Source organism: Orbicella faveolata, unplaced genomic scaffold (assembly GCF_042242905.1).
Source record: "Orbicella faveolata isolate gen_17 unplaced genomic scaffold, um_ofav_v1 contig_48, whole genome shotgun sequence".
Lineage (NCBI taxonomy): Eukaryota > Metazoa > Cnidaria > Anthozoa > Scleractinia > Merulinidae > Orbicella > Orbicella faveolata.
Genome location: NW_028301578.1, coordinates 5,240,947 through 5,257,655, shown reverse-complemented (window position 1 = coordinate 5,257,655; position 16,709 = coordinate 5,240,947). Strand labels below are relative to the sequence as shown.

The 16,709-nt window shown below is 38.5% G+C and overlaps 1 protein-coding gene across 1 annotated transcript in view; it reads left to right on the top strand.

Annotated features, from left to right (window-relative positions):
* Positions 1-16,709, top strand: part of LOC110059038 (uncharacterized) — a 47,189-nt gene that overhangs the window by 16,349 nt on the left and 14,131 nt on the right. The window contains exons 22-47 of the mRNA XM_089281419.1: positions 203-369; positions 496-606; positions 1,860-1,970; positions 2,185-2,295; positions 2,532-2,642; positions 2,750-2,860; positions 3,194-3,304; positions 3,463-3,573; positions 4,127-4,237; positions 4,876-4,986; positions 5,443-5,553; positions 5,785-5,895; positions 6,195-6,308; positions 7,113-7,229; positions 7,487-8,023; positions 8,742-8,855; positions 9,374-9,493; positions 9,994-10,554; positions 11,077-11,187; positions 11,504-11,620; positions 11,743-11,859; positions 12,732-13,262; positions 13,563-13,676; positions 14,177-14,293; positions 15,117-15,674; positions 16,275-16,388. Coding sequence (XP_089137545.1) covers positions 203-369; positions 496-606; positions 1,860-1,970; positions 2,185-2,295; positions 2,532-2,642; positions 2,750-2,860; positions 3,194-3,304; positions 3,463-3,573; positions 4,127-4,237; positions 4,876-4,986; positions 5,443-5,553; positions 5,785-5,895; positions 6,195-6,308; positions 7,113-7,229; positions 7,487-8,023; positions 8,742-8,855; positions 9,374-9,493; positions 9,994-10,554; positions 11,077-11,187; positions 11,504-11,620; positions 11,743-11,859; positions 12,732-13,262; positions 13,563-13,676; positions 14,177-14,293; positions 15,117-15,674; positions 16,275-16,388 — 4,730 coding nt within the window. The remainder of the gene's footprint in view (positions 1-202; positions 370-495; positions 607-1,859; positions 1,971-2,184; positions 2,296-2,531; positions 2,643-2,749; positions 2,861-3,193; positions 3,305-3,462; positions 3,574-4,126; positions 4,238-4,875; positions 4,987-5,442; positions 5,554-5,784; positions 5,896-6,194; positions 6,309-7,112; positions 7,230-7,486; positions 8,024-8,741; positions 8,856-9,373; positions 9,494-9,993; positions 10,555-11,076; positions 11,188-11,503; positions 11,621-11,742; positions 11,860-12,731; positions 13,263-13,562; positions 13,677-14,176; positions 14,294-15,116; positions 15,675-16,274; positions 16,389-16,709) is intronic.

Here is a 16,709-nt window from a genome sequence, read left to right as displayed (position 1 = left end):
ATTGCCTTGGAACAACAGACCACCTTTGCGTAAATAGCGCCTAACTTTGAATACCTAAACATCCTAAGCCTCACATTCATGTGTAAAATCCTTTGTCTTAAAACATAAGTACGAGGCTAAGTACATATAAAGTATTGTTATTCAAATTTAGACGCCATTTATGCAAATGTGCTTTTGCCCCAAGCTGTCTATTTCTCTTTAGCTTTCTTTCTTTCTTTCTTTCTTTTTTTTTTTTTTTTTTTTTTTTCTTGTCTTTAGTGGCGAACCATTGTTATGATAGTCCTTGCCAAAACAATGGAACATGTTACAGCCTATTGGAAAACTACACTTGTGCTTGTTTGGAGGAATTTACAGGGCAAAACTGCGAAGGTGTGTTTTGTTAAGTCAGTCTTTAACAATTTAAACGCCGTATTCAGTTAAAGTCACAGGTCTATTCTCTCTCCTTTACTATAATTTATGGCGATTGAACTGAAACAATTTCCTGCTTGTCTCCAGCAATAAACTACTGTTACAATGGTCCATGTCAAAACAATGGAACCTGTCACAATCTTCCAGACAACTACAGATGTGATTGTCCTGCAGGGTCCTTAGGGCTGAACTGCGAAGGTAAGTCGGTCGTAAATTTATTTCACCTTCCGTAATTGTGACATTTGTGACGTGATTTTGAAGGCAGGTGCTCGGCAATATGGCCTTACCCTCGTTATTCCACGAGCGCGCGTTGGATATTTAAACAATAGAGTGTTTCTGTCGAGGAACTATCGACTGATAGTTGCCCCGCAGAAATTTTATGTTCTTAAAACAAATATTTTTCCGAGAAGCGAAGCTTCGAGGGCAAATATGCTACTTTCAAGAACATCAAATTTCCAAGGGGCAACTATCAGACCGATAGTTCCGTGTCTTAAACACTGTATTGTCTTTATTGTTCACCACTTAATGTTCTTTCGCGCGCCAGTTCAAAAATCATATTGAATTATTTTCCAAATGTAAAATTCGAAAAAGAAAACAAGCAAAAACCCACTTAATACAATTTCAGTTGTTTATATTTTATAAGCCCGCTTGTTTACTGAAATATTTTCACGGACAAGTACTATCCTTCCGGGTATTTCCCGCGGACAGGCACTATTTAAACAATAGAGTGTTTCTGTTGAGGAACTATGGGCTGATAGTTGCGCGGAAATTTGATGTTCTTAAAACAAATATTTGCCCGAGAAGCGAAGTTTCCACCGATACTTCCGAGACATAAACACTCTATTGTCTTCCACGCGCCAGTTCAAAAATCATATCGAATTATTTTCAACTTTTTTAGATGAAAGCCGTGAAAGCCAAATGTAAAATTTAAAAAGGAAAATAAACAAAACCCACTTAATATAATTTCATTTGTTTATTTATTATTTATTTTTTTTTTTTTATAAGCTTAATCTCGCTTGTTTATAGAAAATTTTTCACGGACGAGCACTATCCATCCGGGTATTTTCCTCAGACGAGCACTATGGACTGATAGTGTCTCTCCACGGATGAACACTATCGCGTCACGTGGTCACTTTAAGTCAATAAGAATCGGAGAAAATTTAGTGGTGAGCTATAAGAGGGGATAGATAGCCAACGAGTTGGCTATAATCACATCATATCCAACAAGCGCGAGTGGAATAATTGTTTTCATTAAAAACGCACACAAAATCTAGAAATCTAAAATAACTAAAAATAAAAACGCCCCAAAACATCACGTTTACGCTCTTCATATTTTTATAGCATGGTATACTGGCTCATACACCATTTTGGCTAAGCCAATCCAGTGATCCATTTTTTTTAATAAGCCATTTTTTTACGTCCTTTTTGTTTGTTTGTTTGTTTTGTTTTAGAGATGGACTATTGCTATATCTCTCCTTGCCAAAACAATGGAACATGCCACAATTTCGCGGATAACTACACATGTGACTGCCCCGAACAGTTTACAGGAGATAACTGTGAAGGTTTGTGTTAAATATCCACAAGCAAGATCGAATGAAGGGAACGGATATTTCCGGATAGTTCATTTTTTTTCTTTACACTTTTGAAATGACTATGCTAATACTAGCTTACTGTTAGGAAGTAAAAAGAAAATAGATCTTTTATCCTCATTAACGTATTATTAATTCATTTCAATTGTTTGAGTTAAAATCAGCTCTCGTTTCTTTTTATTACCAGTAATGGAACATTGTCATGATAGTCCTTGCCAAAACAATGGAACATGTCACAACAATTTTGAAAACTTCACTTGCATTTGCCTTGCTGAATTTACAGGACAAAACTGTGAAGGTATTTCTTCGTCGAACCTTTCCTTAAGTGCAATACCTGATTACTGGATTACTAGATGATGTAACCTTTTATGTCAACCATTGCTAAAGCAGCCCCTGCGAGGGTATGCCTTCTTCGAACTTTTCTTTTCAGAGCAATAAATAAATATTGGAGTGCTAGATGATGGCAACTTTTATGTCAGCCATTTTTTCATTTTAATCGTTACAATTTTACGATAATTTCTTACCTGTTTGCAGTCAGGAATCATTGCCAAAGCAGCCCCTGCGAAAACAATGGAACCTGTCTAAATCTCCCCGACAGCTACGCTTGTTATTGTCCTGCGGGATCTTCAGGGCTAAACTGCGAAGGTATGCCTTTTGTGCAGAGAATTTGATATGAGATTTAAGACATTACTATAGCATGTTCTCTTGGTTACATCCACTTCAAATGATTAACATTTTTTGTCTCTTTTCAGCTATGGATTATTGCTACAATTCTCCATGTGAACATGATGGAACATGCCACAGTCTCCCGGATAACTACACATGTGATTGCCCAGCAGAATTTAAAGGACATAATTGTGAAGGTCGGTTTAGATTTGGTTTTTAGTTCATCTACAGTATTAGTGACGTTAACCTTGAGAAATGTTTACTCTGTTCTCGGTCTACACTTAAATGTCTGCATTTCTCAATAAAAGCAACGTCTGATGTAAAATAATAATAATAATAATAATAATAATAACAACAACAACAACAACAACAATAATAATAATAATAATGTTAATAATAATTGATGTTTAATGAAGTCAAGAGTTAGATCGACGAGCGCTATTATACTAGGATTTTTTACTTTTCTGTGATCAAAAAAGGTCAAATTTGTCGTATTTACTCTGATACAAGGCTTGCTTCTTTGTTCACAGTGATGGACCATTGCTATTATAGTCCTTGCCAAAACAATGGAACATGTCACAACCAGGTGGAAAACTACACTTGCTCTTGTCTTGTGGAATTTACAGGACAAAACTGTGAAGGTGTGACTTCTTAATTTGCATTTGTTTATTTTATTTTCTCAGCATCTCCATGCAGAATCTTTCCATGCAACATTTCTTCTATATCACGATAGAGTCACATCTTAGAATGAGTTATGCAGTTGTTTTGCACAATGTTCATTGACACTGTTTATTTACAGCAAGGAACCATTGTCATATTAGTCCCTGCCAAAACAACGGGAACTGTAGCAATCTCCCAGATACCTACAAATGTACTTGTCATCCTGGATTCACTGGGCAAAACTGTGAAGGTAGGTTATAACGAATATTCATACAATGTTTTGACCCTTTTTTAAACTTATACACGTTTTTCTTTGTGTTAGGTAGCTATTCTTCCTCTTAATTAATTAGGCCAAATGGATCATTGCCTTGACCTGATTCTCCTAGCGCAAGGATACAGCTCTGCTCCCATCACTCTTGGCCGGTTTCGCGTTCTTTTCGGTTTTTATTCTCCCTGCAGCAGTAACATATATAACTTAACATCCTGCAGCGTCTCCAACAATATAGAGTGGGGGAAGGGGAGGGGAATTGAAGGCAGAAATTGTCGCAGAGAACAATGCCCATTAGGATTTACCTCTATGAGATGCGCCTGCAGAGATTCATGGTAGTTGTATTCATAATCTTGGACTGAATATTTGTTTTGATGAAAACACCTACCATGATTCCCTGCAGGCATGCCTTATAGAGGGAGTTGACCACTACATTTATTTGCATAATATTTTGAATACATTACAATACACTGTCTTATATCACTTTTTGATTGAAACGGTCCATTTCTTTCATTACTTTTTGTGTTTTCTTTAGCTGTTGACAACTGCAACGATAGCCCGTGTCTCAACAACGGGACCTGTACACATCTTCCAGATGGCTTTAGTTGTGATTGTGCTGAAGGCTTTAAAGGGTTAATTTGTCAAGGTGATCCTGTAGATATTCGTTTTCAGTTACGAAAAATCAAGTTAAGGCTGCCTTACTGAGCGTTTGAACTAACAATAAATAATAATAATAATAATAATAATAATGATGATGATGATGATGATGATGATAATGAAAAAAAACATCAGCAGCAACAGCAATGACAACCACAGCAACCACGACAACAATGACAACAACGGCAACAATAGCAATAACAACAACAACAACAATAAAAACAATAGCCTATACAACAAGAGCAACAATACTGCACTTAATTTCCTTTTCCATCGGAGCTTTTTCTGGCTACGAAGCAATTAAAACTAACTAAGCCTACCACCCCTAGAGTTCACGCGTGTTTATCGAAGAGTTGTCTGCCTTCTAATAGACACTAATTGCTAGAAAATGGTTGACCATTTAATCTCACGAAAAACATTCAAATAAGCCTTTGTTACTAAGATTGTGTTCACATTCAAAACAATGCGAGGAATGTTTCTTTTAGAATTGAAATGCTGTGATAGTAGTTTTAGAAATGAGAAATACAAAACAAAAAAAAAAACAAAAAAACAAAAAAGAAAGAAAAGAAAGAAAGGAAAGAGTTAAAATAATAACCAGGATATACGTCACGTTTTTACACCTTGCAGATATAGATTACTGTCAAAGCAGCCCCTGCAAAAATAACAGCACATGTCACAGTCTCTCAGACGACTACAGGTGTGATTGCCTTGCGGGATTTACAGGGAAAAACTGCGCAGGTTTGAGCCGTTTTTTCACAAACGTTAAGGGCGTGGTAGATACGTTTCCACAGTGTTTTAATATTTGTTTAAAAGAAAATACCAAACGAAGAGGCGGATTTCTTACGAACTTCTTGGTGAAATACAATGCGGATTTTTTGATAAAAATTATTTTCTCAATGAAAACTAGAAGTGAGGACAAAATTTAGAACTAAATCAATATTCAAACCACTGGGACGTTGATGATGTCCTTTGATGAAATATTAAAAAAATGAGTTTGAGAAGTATTTTTTCTTTAGTAAGGTATTCTCCTCAAAGTTATTGCATTCTTGTCAACCTCTTGGTTCCTGGTTGGTTCAGTTTCATTTCTCCGTGGTGCTTTTGTTTTTTCAGATGTTTTCATGGTACATTTATATCAGCACACTCTTCTTGGTTTTGATAGTCTTATCTTTTCTTTTCTTTTCTTTTCTGTGCCAGAGGTGGATCACTGCTCTGGCAGTCCCTGCAAGAACAACGGAACATGTGAAAATCTTTCAAATGGCTACAATTGCTCTTGCAGTGGAAAGTTCGAAGGACAAAACTGCGAAGGTTCGACTTGCATACCCCTTTACTATGTCTACTGCTAATTGGATTAAAAGTGTGCTTTTTGCTGTTCCTTTTCCGTGCTAGTTTTGCTATTGTTCAGGTAATAATTAAATAAACGTAACAATTTATGTTCACTGATAGTGAAATTAAGTTAAGTTGTATGTCGCTGGCGTTTACCCTGAAAGATTGCAGTAAGCACGAAGTGATTGACCTGTGCCTTGTTATTTTGTACAGAGGTCGATCACTGTTACAATAACCCATGCCTAAACAATGGAACTTGTACAAACTCTGTAGACAGCTACTTCTGCAGTTGCTTCGCTGGATTCACTGGACAGAATTGTGAAGGTCGGTATTGAAAATAATTGTAGAATAAGGCTGGAACCTGAGATCCAACTGCCGAAACAGATTTCTACGTTGAGTGGGACAAAACTCAACAGCAAATCAGGGCATAAAATAACTACAATTTTTATTATCCAAAACAAGAAAGAGTCTCGTGGCAATTCTTGGAGGTACAGTAAGAAGATATAATGATATAAAGTAGATCGGCCGAGAGAAACTTAAAGATAGTATTAAGAGGCATTACCTGTACATTACATGTTATTGGAGATGCATTAGTTATTATTTTTCATGGCTTTGTTTGACAGTGGAAGATCTCTGTATTTCTCAACCTTGTAAGAATGAAGGAACATGTAACGTATCAAACGATGGCTACAAATGCATCTGTCCCACGGGTTTGAAGGGAACAAACTGTGAGGAAGGTGAGAGCAAGACCTCAGCTGGTATTTTTCACGGCTTATAGACATTTGTGTGGGAGTCGCAGCGGCCTAATGGTTAGTGCGCTTGACTCTGGACCAAGTAATTTTTGTTTGAGGCGGAGTCATTGTGTTGTGGTCTTGGGCAAGATACTTTACTCTAACAGTACCTTTCTGAACTCAGGTGTATAAATAGTTAGCAGCGAATTTATTGCTGGCATGGGTGGTGGGGAATGATGCTGCGATGGACAAGGAGTCCATCGGGGGTGGTAGGGATGAACTACTCCTAGTCACTTCATGTTACGGAAACTTTCATAAGCTCCGGCCATGTGGACCACTTGACCTTGCGCAGACTTCACTTACCTACCATAGTCATTTTCAGCGTAAAAGGCCCGACTGATGACTGAAATACGGTGTTTATAAAGGTCGCCTTTTTCAGGCTTGCGTTCTTGCTTCCAAAGATAACTTTGTTTATTTAGATTACCAGTGTAATTATTGAATTTTAATTTTTCATTGTTGTTTTCTTTCACTTTGTTTTCCATCATATCTTTCCATGAAATTAGCATATTGCAAATTCACAATATTATTACTTGTTAATTCAGTGTTAATGTATTAAGCTAGACAAAGACTGATTGGAGAAGTTGCTGAAAGAGTTTTTAAATTTCAGTGTTCTGTTCAGCCAGTCCTTAGTAAGCAACGTGATACAAATTGGACAAATCCTTGTCAATTAAAAAGATAGTTACGGCTGTTAGTATGCGAGCCAATATTACAATATTACAAGGTAAACATGCGATTGCCTGATTTTTGCAGACATCGACGAGTGTTTCAACAATCCTTGTATGCATGGTGCCTATAGTTGCAAGAATACCTTTGGAAGTTATGAGTGCAACTGTGCATCAGACTACACAGGAATCTATTGCCAAATTGGTAAAGTATATTTGCTGCTTTCTTATTTCCCAATGTTGAGCCTCGATCGATATCTTATACTCAAAATGTTTTGAGAAAGTCAAAAACTTATCTGTAAACTTATGCATCCTAACCAGCTCTTTGACTTGCAACCCATTCCCCCCCCCCCCCCCTCCCCTTAACAACCACCACTCTACTACGGCTACTTTCCTCTGTCCCCAGAGTGGCTGTTGCGGAGAAGTTCGATTTTAGTAGTCGGATTTTAACTTTTCTCTTAGGGATATTGACGGATATCTTTGATGTCGCCTTCTTATTTGATGGCTCATCCTACTTGGGCTCTGATCATTTCCATCAAACACTGCTCCTTGCCAAAACGTTGTTGTCCAAGCATAACATCTCCCAGGACCAAACTAACGTGGCAGCGGCGGTATATGCAAGCACTGTCAGCTTTGGGTTTAACTTTACAGAACATTACAGCTTTGCAGAGGTTGCTGCCGCCATCGACAATTTACCGTTCTTCGATGAAACGCCTCTAAACATTGACAATGCGCTACGCCTTGTTAGCGAGGAGATTTTTACCACTGACAGAGAAAATATACCCGACGTCCTAGTGATATTTGTTAGTTCTACACTCAGTGGTAATTTTACGGGAATTTCACAATCGCTTCGCGAGGAAGGGATAAAAATTATCGTCGTTGGGGTTGGAAGCAGCTTTGAATTAGACCAACTGGAAAGCATTGGTGATCACGTGATCACCATTAGTTACCAGGACCTGGATGTTATGGAAGGAGGCGTTGGTGGTGCGGTCAGTGAAGGTAAACTGAAATTCTTGTACATTCTCCTTGTTGTATTTGACTATAGCAGTCTTGGCAATCAGTATCGATCTAGCCCCTTGTACTTTTCTTTGTTCATTGTGTAAGGAAATGGGCTAAAAGGAAAATTACAAAAACGAAAGAAGAACATAGCAATAATAACAAGCAAACAAACAAATAAACAAGAACCCTACAGCAGCAGGGAAAAAACAGAAACAAAACAAAAACAAAAACAAAACTGCAAGAAAAAACAACAGCTGCAATGTCTCATTAGTTTGCATTTACAATTATTGGTTTTCACCGGTCACGTGATCGAAGCAAAAAGTCGCAACCACAGAATAAATAACGTTAAGATTACAGGATATGATCGATAATTGGTATATAAACAACTTCGCCAACAATAAGGTTTCTGCAGTTTTTCATTTGGGTATTATTAAGTGTTTCGCCAAAATTTACAGAGTTTGAGTTTGCCCTTGGAGGGGCACACATATGGCGGCCGTTAAAGCAAAAGAAACATCTGTCATTGAGTTTTGCTATTTAAACGAGAAGTTACAACACTGGAGCTGCGACACGTTGCAAGAATTGTTCAAATTATTAAAAGAATTGCAAGAATTGCAAGAACTGTTTAAGTATCCAATCTTCTTTTCCCCAAAACACGTAAACAGAGACGAGTCTATACTTTTAGAACTCAGTGTTATTTGTGAAGGGTATCATTTTGCAGCTGTGGATCCCTGTGCAAGCTTTCCATGTCAGTATGGAGGAAACTGCAGTCGCTTCGGCAGTAACTACACCTGTTCGTGTCCCGATGGCTTTAAAGGTTCAACTTGTGAGCAAGGTAGCAAGAAACCTACCTTCATGTTTACTATCATAATGCATTTTTGATAAACCTAAATCTCACACCTCATTCTTATTTTAGATTACTTCTTAATAGCGCACGCGTGCTGCAGAGCAGTTTTCATTTGACTGTCGAAAAGCAATTGATTTTACATCTACTACGCTTCACGATTGACTTTAAAAACTTACGCATTTTCTTTCGTGCAATCAGAAGTAATTCCAAAACCAATCGAGAGTCACTCGCACTCATTTTCCCGCCCTTTGCGTCAGCTAAACGTAATTGCTTGGAATTTTGATTGCTATATTTGATTGTCGGTGTTCTTTGTCATTGGCTAGAGTGATTACTTTGGTTTTGGTTTTACGACACTCAATTGATAACCGTTCTGATGATACTCAAGAAATGATTTTTTTTTTCTTTTGTCATGAGTATTTTCGTAGGGCTTCTTTAAACACCAGCTAACGAATAAATGTTAGGTTCCCATCTTCAGTATAACAGTGCTGTCTCTATTTTTCTGTTAGACGTCAATGAATGCCTTTCTGCTGAACAAAATTGCACACATGGGAAACAATGCATCAACACGTGGGGCGGTTACCAATGTGTGTGCAGTGGTGGTCGATACGGAAGCCAGTGTCAGTACGGTAAGTGTATTCAAAAAAAATAATAAAATAACTGAGCTACTACGCGCGCTCTCATTGTTCGATGGGCGTGATTAGATGATGGTATGTAAACACGGTTGTGACGTTTTAGATTCGCGCGAATTTTTGAGATTATTTTATAAAAGCCATAGAGCACACTTACGTGGCCTCATCTAAACACTCGGGGGGCTGGGAGAATTCTCGAAAGTTATGCAAACCCTCGACTGTGTCTCTGGTAATACATTTGAGGCGTATCAGAAATAGATGGAACACTTGCTCGAGATTAAATACACATATCCAAGTCTATGCTTTGCCCTTCTCCTTGAATGTTCATCAAAACTCTTTTTATCAAAGGACGTTAATCAACATAGAAGGAGGGAAAGAAAAGTGCTACAAAACCAATAATGCGAATTGTGGGCTTGGCGTCTACTAGTTCCAGTTTAATATTGATTAACATTTCATTAGTTCTTTTTAATGTCATGTCCATTTTGTTTTCCGCTTAGAAATCGACACCAAACTTGACATTGCCTTATTGATTGATGGCAGTCTGGTGGTTACCAAGGAGACCTTCCTAGCTTTTATATACTTTACTAAAGCGATTACTGCCTCGCTAAACGTGTCTAAAGACGAAACTCGTGTCAGTGTTTCCCTCTATGGTGATACTCCCTTCCTGGTGTCGGACTTTAACGACCACTACAACCAGTCATCTCTAGAAGATGCCATCGACAGAGTCATGTACCCTGCAAGTCTTCAAAGTAATTTAGGAGAGGCGCTGCTATACCTCACTTCTAATCTCTATAACACAAGCGACGGACGACCAGATGTTCCCAAAGTCTTAGTGATCCTGACGGCCAGCAAAAGCCACGATGACATCACGGTGTCCTCTCAGCTACTATTGGAGTATTATAATGTGACGATTTTCATCATCGCCGTTGGGGATCAATATAGTTTGGGCCAACTAAACGAGATCGGCTCTGATCCTGACAGTCAGCATGTACTCACAGTTGATTCTGGAAAAGATATCTCTTTTTATGTTGCATTCTTTAAGGATAAGCTTTGTCAAGGTAAGAGTATTTCTAAATGTTTGGTCAAATAAGTTATTTTGCCGTTACTGTCATTGTGATCTAATGGATTTCCTCCGATGCTTAGAAATAGGGGGATAACTACTCTATGCAATGTACATTTAATATATGCTTACCTATATTCTCAAAGCACTTAGTTCGTAAGAACGTCCCCATAGATCATCAAGACCAATGACAAGACGAGGCCTAAAATAGAAGGGGTTCCAATGAAGTTAGTCTTCAGACGTGTGGTGCATTCCTTAATACAGAGGGGTTGTGTAACAGGAACGTTTCAGCTACATTGACAGACCGTGGACAGTTCTTGGAAAACTTAAAAATACATTTTGGAACACTTACACTTGAACAACAACATTAACAACAACAACAACAACAATAAAAGCAGCGACAACAACATCGATACTATTGAGATTAGGGTTTAATACAGAATTTGTTGCAAACGTTGTATAATTGTTTGTTTGTTTGGATTTATTACAATAAGGTATCAATCTATGAATTGCTTCCTAGCACTCGACCCATGCTCCAGTAATCCATGTCAAAACGGCACGTGCAATTCCTTGAGCAGCGATTACACATGTACCTGTTATGCAGGTTATTCAGGAATGAATTGCGACAAAGGTTTGCAAACGTTTATACTCACATGTATTACAATAAACGGAAATTATATATTAAAAAAAAAAGCAAAAAAGAAAAAAAAATACACACAAATCAAACACACGAAGAAACAAACAGACAAAAAAAAAATCAAAAGAAGAGAGCAAAATTAACACATTTTCCAATTAAATGCCTAGTTCGGAAGGCGGATGTTATATCGCTCAAAGCCTTTGTATCACCAGACAGCTCTGTTCATGAGGCTTCTGACGAGCTGCCAACCTAAAAGTAGGAGAGACCTGCAAGCACAGTGCGTTTATGACATGGCTTTTCTCTTTCACAGGCGATGATCCTTGCAATCCAGATCCTTGCAAGAATGCTGCTACATGTCAAGTTTTGCCACTCAACTCGTATTACTGCGCCTGCCCAGCGGGGTGGACTGGGGCCAACTGCGAAGAAGGTATCTGCAGTAGACGATTGGTTGTTCTTATTTTGTGGGTTGGTTAGCTGAAGACGCGCATTTGCTTTTGTGAATCTATGTACAGAATTAAAAGAAAGACTTGTTTTTATTTTGTGTTTTAGATATCAAGGAATGTTCATTGCCTTACATTTGTCAAAACGGAGGAACTTGTGAAGAGAGATTGGGCGACTATTATTGCAATTGTTCATTGGGATATGCAGGGAAAAATTGTGATAAAGGTACGGTAAAGTTTTATGCTTTGTATTAAGAAAGGACTTCAATATCAAACAATGGACAAAAATATATCCAACATGGATAAATAAAAAAAAAAAAACCCTCTATTTTCACAACCAGATATGAAATCTAATTACATGACTTTCCACTGTCGGAGTAGGGACCAATTGTTCATTTTGATCAACTAGTGTGATAATATTTGCCTAGAAAGGAATGTTAGCGGATCCCACAATACAAGTGAATATATGAAAGATCATATGTTGGAATTAGGGAGAAAGATATGGAGACATGGTTGATCATCGCAGTTATATACACAACTTAAGCAACTTTCAGTTGGCTTGATAGCTCAGTTGAATTGGTAGAGCACTGCACCGGTGTCGCGGAGGTCATGGGTTTGAATCCCGTTCAAGCCTGGATTTTTCTTTCAGGCTTTAATTTCACAGCTGCTTAATAGGCAACATTAAAAGAACCAGTCATATTTGCGGATTTCCAACCAAACAAGCTGAGTCCGTTGTTATACGATCAGTGACTGCGGTCAGTTTCGTTGATAACGAAGTTTTCAGTCGAGTGTCGTTAAACCAAAACCAAATCAATCAGTCTAGTCAATCACAAACTGAACACAGATAATCCAGTGAGCCAGTCAGCACTCTTGGCAAATGCCGAATTGACGCAAAGTGCGGGGAAACGCGTGCGGTTTTACGTCTGATTGGATCAGTAACAAAGTGCCCCAAATTTCCTTTCAAACGCTTAGCATGGTAAAATGCAGAAACGAAGCAAATGCGAATTATTTTCCACACTCAATTGAAAACTTGCTCTTCTTTAATGACACAAAGCAGTACTTACTTTGTATATATATATATATTTTTTTTCTTTGCAGTGTTCCAAGAGACCATGATTGACTTGGTTTTTATGATTGATGGATCTTCTAGCCTTCAACAAGTCATGAAAATAGTAAACGTTGTCAAGTTTATACTGAGCTACCTTCCCGACCTAAACACGAATATCGGAGTGGTTTTGTACACATCAGAAGCAACGACAATAAGTTACTTTAATTACACGCGGAATCAAACACTCGACGCTTTGCATAATGTCACCTCTCTTACGGTCGGGAAATTGATCGGAAAATCGCTGAACTACACCAGGCAACATTTGTTCACGAACAGCCGCCCAAACGTCCACCGTGTTCTTGTTCTTTTCACTCACAGCACGTCTAACGACGCCGTCACGGTTGCATCGCAACAGCTTCATAATATGAACGTCACCATTATAGTGGTTGCCTTGGGAGACTGGTACGACATCGGACAGGTCGAAAGTGTTGCCAGTTATCCCCACTCAAACACGATACTGCTGACCACGTATGTTCAAGTTGTGCAGATCAGTTGGAAGGTCCATGAAATGATATGTGAAGGTAACGAGGCATTTTTGTTCGTTTATGTCTAAACGTTTTCAAAAGATGTATGCGGTTAATGTGTACCTACATACGTGTAGATGTACTTTCGTTTTCAATTTCATTTGAGAAAACCTCGTCCCAATCAACTTTCAGTCGACTGGAGGCATCTAACCCGGTCACCTTGTGGAAGACCACATCTAGATATTGAAGTAATTACGTTTCAATGAGTCATTTTGGCTTTTAATTTTGCTATTTTAGACTAATTTTACATATCCTCTCGTTTACTGAAAGGTTTTTGAAATTTATTTTCTTTTACAGCTGTCGACCATTGCCACAGTAATCCTTGTGAAAACAACGGAACGTGTCACAATTCTTTACATGGCTACCAGTGCTCGTGCCCTGATGGTTTTAATGGAACTGATTGTGAAGAAGGTATATTAACCGTTTCTAGTTAAATATCGAAGAACACAGTGAGGCAAATTTACTACTGATACAGGAAAAGAACACAAACGTCTTGCCAAAGTAGATGTTTGGGTAACTGGACTTAGGAATTCTAGCCTTCCAAAGTAAGCTATGCAAAAGTTCTCGTACTGAGTTGTTCATAATCCGTCTCGACCTCCCCTTGGTTATTGCTATTTACCACCATAATAATTAACTTGTGAGAAGGGGCCCAGGGAATCATTGTGAGGAAAGTAAACTCGGAGCGACTGGCAAATCCTGCAATCAGGAACTTGACGAACCACGAGGTTTGTAAAAGGAAAAAATATATATTTGCCTAAATGAGAAGTTATTTGATATGAAGATGATTTGTACTTCGCAAAAGAGGACAGTATGAAAGTTGGTACGGCTAAAATGTTCGGATAAAGGCTTCTGAAGTGCTATGTAAAATTGTATATTAATACTAGACTTCACCGCATTCTGTTGTTCCACAGAGATAGACAATTGCGCCATACACAACACATGTACTGCGGCACAAATCTGCATTAGTCGCATTGGGTCACACGACTGTGTTTGTCCGGATGGTTTTTACGGGAAACACTGTGACAAAGGTACATTATTTATTGGCTTATGCTTGACATTAAAATGGATGCAAGAATTTTCAAAGATGACCCGAACACTTCATTTGGTTTTCCAAACAATTTCGAAAAATTATCAGAGTCAACCGAGGACGTCTTAGCATTATTGTCAGCAAACAACACCGATAGCTCCTCGACAGTTGCCAAAGAATACCCAATGGCTTGATTACACTAATCTGAATGTTAGAAGCAATAATCGCATTAGGATGCAGATTTATGTCAGGGCTATTTCCAGAATTTGGCTAAACAACAAGCCTAGTTTCAGCTGTTCAAAGCTTGGATAACGCTTTTTTACCGGGTAAATCACTAGCCGGTGAAAAGCGTGGTTTGTTTTGTTAACACTTATCCACTGTATAAAGATGTATCCGATGGATGAGCGTTATCCACCATTTGAACAACTAGGCTGTGGTATTAACCAGTCTTCTCGTCGAATTTGGTGGTCTGTGAAATCTTTCTGATCCATTTAATGTAGAAATGGAACTTATGCATTACCTGTAGTGAGCGGGCATTTTAAATTGAAAAAGTGTTTCTTTTGTTTCGTTTATTTTAACCACAACTCCCTTGTTCCGCTGATGATTATGGACAAGTAGGTAACGTAACGTTCCGTGAGCTTTAATCCTTGGTTTACAACGGGAAAGTGTGCGCTTATGGAACGTTCAAAACTACGATATGGCTGGAACATAACTCCGTTTCCGCTTGAAGGAGGTGTCGCCTAAGAGAGGTGGCCGTCAGCGAAATTTTTATCCTACTTAATCACCGTTTTGATGCTGATGAATTCCTGTCTGTTCTTTCTTAGGCTGTAATACCACGATAGATTTGGTTTTCCTTGCTGATGGAACAAAACACATTAAGAGATCGCATTTTAGGAAAATAATGCGTTTCATCAAGAACTTAGTCAAAGTGTTCCACGTCTCTCAACAAGGCACCCACGTTAGTTTGGTGTTGTACGGGGACGATTCTGAGACAATTTTCAATCTAAATGATTACTTTTCCCTAACGGAACTCAACTATGCACTCCCCAAGATTAAATCACCCAAGAAGAAGAAAAGATACGTCGGTAAGGGCCTCAAACATGTTAAAGACAACGTTATTGCAAAACATGGCCGTAGTGGCGTTCCTAAAGTCGTCATTCTTTTGCAAAATGACAAATCAAAGGACGGTATAGAGGATATCTCACAGGCGATCAAAAACGACGAGGTGAAGATATTCTCAGTTGGCTACGGAAATAAGAAGGTGAAGGGACAACTCAAAGAAATTGCTTCCAAGCCAACGTCGCTGTACTACAAATCTACGAAATACTCCGAAATTAAGACGGCTTACTTTGTACAGGAAATGAAAGAATCTGTCTGTATGGGTAAGTGCGGTCTAGTGTTGGATTAATCTTAATGGCATTGTTTGTCGCTCTCGCTTGTTTTCATCGCTTATAAAATGATCCAAGGCCTGCGAATCAGCAGCATTTCCATGCATGGAATCGATAGCTCAGTTTTCCTGCATTGGGAATACAATTTAACTAGCTTTCTATAATGCTCGCTGCAGTATTAACAGATGTACTTGCCCGTTCGGAATAGTGTTTACATTTATCTAGTAATTCGAAATTTAGTGATAGGTTTCGTAGCAGTCTTGTCTCTGTAGTAAACTTCGCCTTCAGCTAATCCACCGTAGGAAAAAAGATGGCCGCTGTACATTTTACCACAATGCCTTGCGAACCTAACACAGCCTATAAAGCACAGATAAAGCCAAATTTTTACAATATTTTTCCCTGTGCTAAGGACATTGAGTAGCCTAGGTTTGAAGATTTTAAAACGTTTCTCTACGTTTTCATGAACGTTGTTAAGGTTTTTGTGCGCTAAGAATTATGGGTAAATGTGCCGGTCGCCATTTTTTTTCCTACGGAGGATTGCCACGGTGCGTTACATTTTTTTCAAGGATAACTGTACTCTCTCTCATTTTGCAGCATTAAATCCTTGTTCATCATCCCCGTGCTTTAACAACGGCAGATGCACTCCAAAAGGAGGTGGGTTTTCCTGTGCATGTCAGCCAGGATTCTCAGGAAGCATTTGTGAACACGGTAAGCTTGGCAAATATAGCGTTTCATGTAGCTTCTTTCAATTTTATTTCTACTCAAGTCGGACTAATTTTTAGCTTTGCCCCAGCTAGTGTGGAGGACTTTGGTGTTAACATGTCTTGGAATATTTCCTTCGCCATATTCGTCGCAAAAAAAGAAGAACTCGACACTGCTTTGTGGGACGATTGGAACATCATTTTGCTGACTTTTTATAGCAAAGCATTCCTTCTGTAAGAAGTGTCGATGTAAACGCAGAGCTTTCAGTACAGTGAACACAAGGTTAAGGCTTCGATAAACAATAAACATGTAATATGACACAGCCAA